This window comes from Hetaerina americana, unplaced genomic scaffold, assembly GCF_022747635.1.
Source record: "Hetaerina americana unplaced genomic scaffold, ioHetAmer1.1.p SCAF_98, whole genome shotgun sequence".
Taxonomy (NCBI): Eukaryota; Metazoa; Arthropoda; class Insecta; order Odonata; family Calopterygidae; genus Hetaerina; species Hetaerina americana.
In genome coordinates, this window is record NW_027287627.1 from 1,077,383 (window position 1) to 1,084,777 (window position 7,395).

Sequence of the window (7,395 nt, forward strand, 5' to 3'; positions counted from 1 at the left end):
AAATTGTCTATTTTGCCATACCAAAATATCCCATGAGGACCTTAGGGTAGAACTAGAAGGTACTAAACTAACTCACATCTTAGGATGATAGATTTTTGTGGCATTCAGATGAAAGACTTCCCATTCTCAGGATATCACCATGCAGGTTATTTCTCCGACAACAGTATAGCCTGTGTTTCAATGAGCAACTTCAGGTTTAAGTAAACCAGATCAGGTAACTTTGCCATGAAAATGCTCATTGAAACACAGGCAAAACTGTTGTCAAAAAAAACCTATAGGAGGAAATCCCAAGATGGAGTCTTAATCCCATCTTAATTTTTCATTAAAAGAATTGTGCAGACATTACAAATACATCAAAAAATTTTGCATGTCAATTTTTTAATAAGCTTAATATTTCTCACAAATGCTTTGGTGAAAGGTGAAAACCAGATATTGAAATGGGGAAATGGTTGTTTTGGGTTTCTTAAGATATCATTCTTTACTGATAAAATCTAAAATAATAATCTTTTATCAAAACAAAAGAAAAAAGCTTAAAAACAGAGCAAGATTAATAAAAGATCTTGTCTGAGTTGCTTAATAAATAATATAATATACATTTATAAATCATTCTAAAAGCAATGAATATCTTTTTTGCAAATTATCAAACTATTTTAAATGGCCTTTCTGTTATTTTAAAAACAATTTTAAAAAATTAACCCAGGTTTTCCAAAAAACCTTAGTAGTACTGCAAGAGTTAATCTCCAATGGTTATATTACACCAGACAGTAGAAAAAGTGAAGTGTCAGCACAGTCCTTAGCTCTCCTTACCTTGTTCCTGCAACACCTCCCCTCCCAGTCTTACTTCCATCTGAGGAATGTCAGCATCACAATCATCCTTAATATCAACTTCTTCTTCAGGAGGTATATTTATTTCTGCATTTTCCAAAGGATCCTGCAAGATCAAAGAAAAAACATCACAGATTTTCAGGAGATATCTAAATTAATTGGTATTAGGTTAATATACTCCGAACACTGTTGTCTAAATGTGAATTGAAGGTTAGGCGAGAGGAGTTACGCGCATTCTTTTGTTAATACATGGTTATGGCATATTCTATTAGGTTGTGGAGGATGCCAATTATCCCTGGTTGGTGTGTTCTCCTTGGGTGGAGAAGCTAACGGAATTCCGGCTGCTATAACGTCAATGTGCCAAGTGATTTGTTTGTTTTCTATAATAATATAGAAGGGAAGCTATCCTTCAAGGAAATACGTAATAACCAATCGAGAAGAGGTCAGTTGTATCGAATTGACAGTGACGCTATTGACAAGAGGGCTGTGGCATCCCAGATGACATCATCATTTTCAAAGAGGAGGCCGTTTAGATCCACTATTTCTCCAGCAGGTGATATTCATTCATCAATTGTTGCATCAACACAGGAAGGTAACAGTCATTGGTCAGACAATGAAGAGGCAGGTAATATGGTGACTAATCATACATATTCCAGCATAAAATAATGCAAATTTTTGTGGAAAATAAATTTATTGTTTAATGCACTTGTAGAAATTGATTCAATTCTTCACCCCCTCTCCCTTCCGAGTACTCTCTCCCTGAAATATAATAGGAGCAGAAGGCCAATGACAATATAAAAATGACAATTAATCTGCATTACCCAATGGTATACCAATTTCACCCTTACTCTGTAGACTTACAATACCCTCTGACAGCTTTTCTACAATTCAATTTATACTAGTTTCATTTTTGTTAATTTATTATTTAATTCTTAATGCTTAGCTCTACTTAAATCTCAGTAATAATTATCTAACTAATGTCTATCTGAGTCACCTGGCATTTTGCTTGCATACATATGTCTTTTGGTGTCAACACAAGGAGAATGTATTGGCTGATCTATATCTTTAACCTGCAGAACACAATTCCTTTCTTCATGCAGTGATTTCTTGTGCATTAACTGTCCTCTCTGACCTAATCTCCATCTTTTCTTGCCTTTCATCTTTTTCTTACCTTAAATCACTATTGTATGTTACCGTTAACTGCTGCCCTTTCTTCCTGCAAGACCTCATGATATATTATGTCCTCTAAAGGTGGCAAATCCTATCAATTTCTTTCTGCTTGTATTTCCTTCATATGTAGACCAGAATGATGATCAAGGGTATTGATCCCATGAGCTTTCTACCCATAAGAATCTTTCAGTTGATAGATCTATGATAACTATTCTTTAATGGACATTTAATTCACTATTTTGTCTATCCTTAAATATAATATCATCAATATCAGAATTTCAGGGCACATTAATTTGTAATGCCAGGGTTCATCTAAGACAGCCACACAGGTTTTGAAATGAATGATTAGAAGTAAAATGACATGTCATTTATATGGAATATTTATTCACCTTAAGCATTTGATTCAAGGGAAGAAAAAGTAGCAAATATTGACCTAGAAAATAGGATTATTTACTGGAAAGCCTGGATTTGAAGAAGGTATAGGCAGAGGTGTGGGAAGATGCTGGGATATAATTTAAGGAGGAAAATCACCCCCTCGATCTCTCTCCCCCCCTTCTCCCCCACAAACTGTTTTGAAATACAACTTCTTTGAATGGATCATATTTCATTTCTTCTTTTCTTTGATTTCAGCCTTATCATTTAAAGAATCCATTCCACCAGCAAAGGGCAGGGAACAGTTCACCCTGTCTCCATCGCACCTCTGATGTTATGAGTTCAAGCTCCTCAGACCAGCTGAACTCCCTCATGGGGGAGTCCGTGTGGCTGGAGTCTGATGTAGACAAAGACAGGAACTGCTCCTGTCCCAACTTGAGCGAGTTGGTGCTGGTGGTCGGTTCGTCCAGGGGTGCCATCTCATTATTCCCTTGCACCTTGGCTCGTCAACACAAATGACCTCTGAGCTGACCGCCACCTCAGCAGATGATGCTGTTTGACTGCTGGGGATCCTGCCGGCATCTGGTATGGAATTGTCGAGATGATTCTCACCACCTCCATGCTGTCCTCGCTGTCCTCCAGCAACTTCCCAATTTCCGTTTCATACTTCTTCTCCGACTTGCTGTGCAGGTCGTCAGAGATCTCTTTGGAGATGATTGCCTCTCAAGCTGACTCCTTGATTGAGAGGTGCGTCTGGGCACATGGCAAGGAATGCATGTGCCTCCGCTGGTAGTGGTGCGGCCATTCCATCCCCTGGCCCACAAGTGCACAGGCCCTGGCTGGTTGGGGGTAGTGACCCTGGGGTCTTCTTTAGTATCTCTAGCAACATCTTCATGCTAGAGCTGCTGTCCTCCATCAGGTTGAGGTTCATTTGATTCACCTCGAACTGGCTCTGGAAGGGGGATTGGTCGAAGAAGTTCTCACTAAACTCACAGAAGGGAGAATGGCTCCTGTTCTTCAAAGGCTTGGACCACGGGGAAGGTGGATTTTCCCCAGAGAGACAAGAGCAGCCTCCATCCCCATCCTGACCTCTCCCACTTGACCCCTGTCAGCCACCTTCCTTGGCTGGGGCCCTCCCTCCTGGGCAGGTACCTTGGGGGAACCGGCACCCTGGTACCACTCCAGGCCTTCAGCTTGGCCAGATGGGCACTAGCTGCAGCAGATGCCTCTTCGGCATCAAGCGACTCAGTCTGTGGACGCAGAGTATGATGAGCAGAGTCTGTGGGCACGCTGGCTTGCAACCCCCCCATCATGGAAGTACCTAAGGGAGATCTATGCTATCATTTAGAGATAAGGTAGGAAAGGTATGTCCAGGCATACTTGACAATGAGATAGACAGGGCATTAAGGGCAATAAAACTAAATAAGGCCATGGGGGTGGATAACATTCTGTTGGAACTTCTAAAAGGCTTAGGAAAATGTGGGAGGAAGAGGCTATATTGGCTGATCCGTAGTATTTATGAGGAAAGAATCTGGCCAAAAAACTTTGTGAGATCAGTTTTAGTTCCTATTCCAACAAAGGTAAAGGCTACATCATGTGAGGACTACAAGACAATAAGTTTTATATCCCACGCACCTTAAGTTATTCTCAGGATGATAAATAAAAAATATATTAAAAGAAAGTTACAATCTAGTTGGGAAAAGTGAATGATGTATTACATGAAAGACTACACAGAATCGAGAAGAATTAAAAGAATGTCTTGTGAAGAAATAAGCCAGGGGATCCTGGAAGGTTGGCAGGGTGTCACTTGTGTAACAAATAGGTTTGAAAAACTGTTGGGCAATATTTCAATGCCAGTAATGAATAAGAAATACTTAGTTTTTCCACACAAACTTTATTTTTACGACCGGGTTTCGATGAGGATCGTCATCATCAACCTGATGATGATGATGACGATCCTCGTCGAAACCAGGTCGTAAAAATAAAGTTTGTGTGGAAAAACTAAGTATTTCTTATTCATAAAGAATCGTTTTCACAAAGTGATGGCGGATACTATACAGTATTCAATGCCAGTGTTAGAAAAAGAGGAAGAGTTAACTTCGGAGAGTGAACTTGTTAATGTGCCTGAAGAGGTAATAAATTCACTTTATTCATTTAATTGTGGAATAGGTGACAAATATTCTGGATTCAAACAAACTATCTGTCCTGCCATATATTTATGCATGTGTATATAATGTGATATACTTTATGTATATATGCAGTAAAAATAACAAGTACTACTTAATAGAATAATTGAGGTAAAGAAATTATTTTTTTTTCTTTTTTAATGTATTTTATGAGATGAAGTAACTGTAGAAGGAGCAGATCTGTAAAAAATATAATACAATTAGAAAAGCTTGCTTTCAGACTAGTTTTATTTTGCAAATCTTGTTTTTAAATTAAGATGTAAATAGATTAGTAAATGCTTGGAAATTGATATTTTCTTTCAATACAACTAATTTTTTTATCTTATGAACATTGATTAACATTAAATATCCTAGTTAATTGCTTTTTAATTGCAATGGTAAATGTTACAACAGTTTTCAAATATATAATTACAGAATTCCATTTAAACAAACAGTACCTCACTAAATTACTGAGAATGAAAATTATGTGAATTATATTGCCATGTATTTAGCATTTTTGTACAATATATTTTGAAATTAATTCCACATCAGTTGTTTAAGTCATACTTAAGTAAAGACTGGAAAAATGTTTTTTCTTGGGTGCATTTCAATCTTTAGGGATGCAAATTATTGGCCATCAAATATTACAATCACTTGAGGACTTACAGCAGGATTAACAAAAAATATGACCAAAGAATTATATCTTATATACACACACATGAAATATACCTCAAAATGAACCACAAACAAGATAGATGCACAAACCAAGCTCATACAAGTTCCAAATTTTTTGTGCTTTGCCATTTCTACCTTGTACCTAAAATGCTTCCTCTCCAAAGGCATCATCTTTTTGTGGAATGTCAAAGTCATACTCTTCCTAATTATCAACTTCATCATCATAACAACTGCAATTCTCCATTTTCCAAATGATTGTCTTAGATCAAAGATAAACAGCACCTTTTAGGTATATAAATATGGAAAATAGCTATAAAAGTACCTCAACATTTGACCATTCTGAATATCAAAATCTTACAATTCTGTATCATGCATTTAAAATATTAAAAATATATATATATATATATATATATATATCTTGCATTTACTGCTCAATTTAAATTGATTTTCTATTTTCCAATAATTCTCTTCTTATGAGTGAAACCATTCAACATCATCTGTTATAAATCTGTGGTGTTATGGTATCTTAATGATTATTCCAAAGGCATCAATGATATATTAAGATAAAATTTATGCTGCATATTAATTGAGCCATGCATATGAGCCATTATAAATGGCATTCCTTAACTTGGAGAAGACCAAGTTATGATTAAAGATGGATGCCAGCTAAATGAAAAACATTTTTACAATAATATTTCAACCCATTCCCAAGATGAAGGGACCTTAAATTTAACACCATGAATGAGATATTGGTCCATCACAAAATGCATCAAAAGAACAGATAAAGCAGGTTTTAGAAGCCTGTGGTTCAGCATCAAAAAAACCGAAGTCAAATGTTTCTTGTTTTCCAAAGGGACTTCATATCCAAACTCACTTATTAAAATGCTTATTATGAACAACTTCCATTATATTCTCCACTCAATTACTCTTCTTCACTAAGCAGCAGATGTTGCAGGAGAAATATGAGGTAATTAAGCTCAAAACATCTAGAAAAGTTGATATTTTATCATAGACCCCCCTATTTTCAGCTGATCCATAACCAGAGGATGTTCCAGACTAAAATATCTCAATGCCTGATTATTCTGAATAAGAGTTCAGCAGAATGTAACAGCGTTCTCAATGCTATTTTTGTGCATAATGACATACTCTAAACTTTTTACATCCAGGTCCACTTTCCCAAAGATTATGTCAGCAATGCAATCCCTAAAATTATTCACCAAGAACTAGGGAACACTTTCACAGCATTCCAGTATTCACATATGGGCACCTATGTAAACATACTTTACTTCTTCCAAACCAAATGCTGTGTTCTTAAAGACTTTTTCATCTTGCTTTCCGAGGCATCATGCATTAATTCATTCTCCATCAATTAACATTCATCAAGGAACTGCCAAACTTTTGCATATATTTTCTTCAGTAATATTCTTGACATATAAACCCTGCCCAACTTAGGCTTTCCACAGGTACTGACAAGGGAAAACATATATATTCAAATCTCCTGTGAACAAAAGTTTTTCTCTTGTATAACAAACTTTGCATTTAATGGATCTCTTCATCTTATTCCTCAAGGAAATTGAAAGGAGGTAAATTTCCAGGCAAAAAGGCATGAGACACAAGTGTTTTTCCTTGTACACAGTAAACATAGTAGATAATATTGAGATGAACTTATTAATAACAATCCTAGCACGATTGATGGACAAATGGGTGATATAATTTACACATTGCCATGGAAGCCGTATAATTGATTCATGTATAGGAGATCCCAAAATTGAAAAGTATCATTGTTTGAATTAATGATGAATTATAAGATTATCATGTAAAAAAATTATGTAATTTTAATTCTTACAGGATTAAATTGTTTCTGTTTAGACTAGTTTTATCATAATATACATAACGATGCAGAGATTTTCAACTTTCTCTATTATTTTTATTCAAACAAATTACAGAAAATGGGAAAATAATGACATTTTGATACAAAGTTGTAATTAATGTTTTACAAAGGTTTTTCTCAGAGTGTAAGCAAATATTTGAGAAGGGTTTAAGAATAACATTTAATCCTCAGTAGTGTAATGCACTTTAATTTTATGTTGCCTTGGCCCTCTTCTGTTCATGATGCTCCAGGTAATAAATGATATATCTTACATTTTTAAGATTATTTTACAGGGTGGGTCCTCATGTGTTTGATAAG

The 7,395-nt window shown here is 35.8% G+C and overlaps 1 protein-coding gene across 1 annotated transcript in view; it reads right to left on the reverse strand.

The window, feature by feature from the left end:
* Nucleotides 1-2,846, reverse strand: part of LOC139699919 (zinc finger protein 22-like) — a 43,901-nt gene extending 41,055 nt beyond the window's left edge. Inside the window, 1 exon segment of the mRNA XM_071598333.1 lies at nucleotides 2,694-2,846. Within this exon segment, the coding sequence (XP_071454434.1) occupies nucleotides 2,694-2,846 (153 nt within the window).
* Between the last annotated feature and the right edge of the window lie 4,549 nt (nucleotides 2,847-7,395).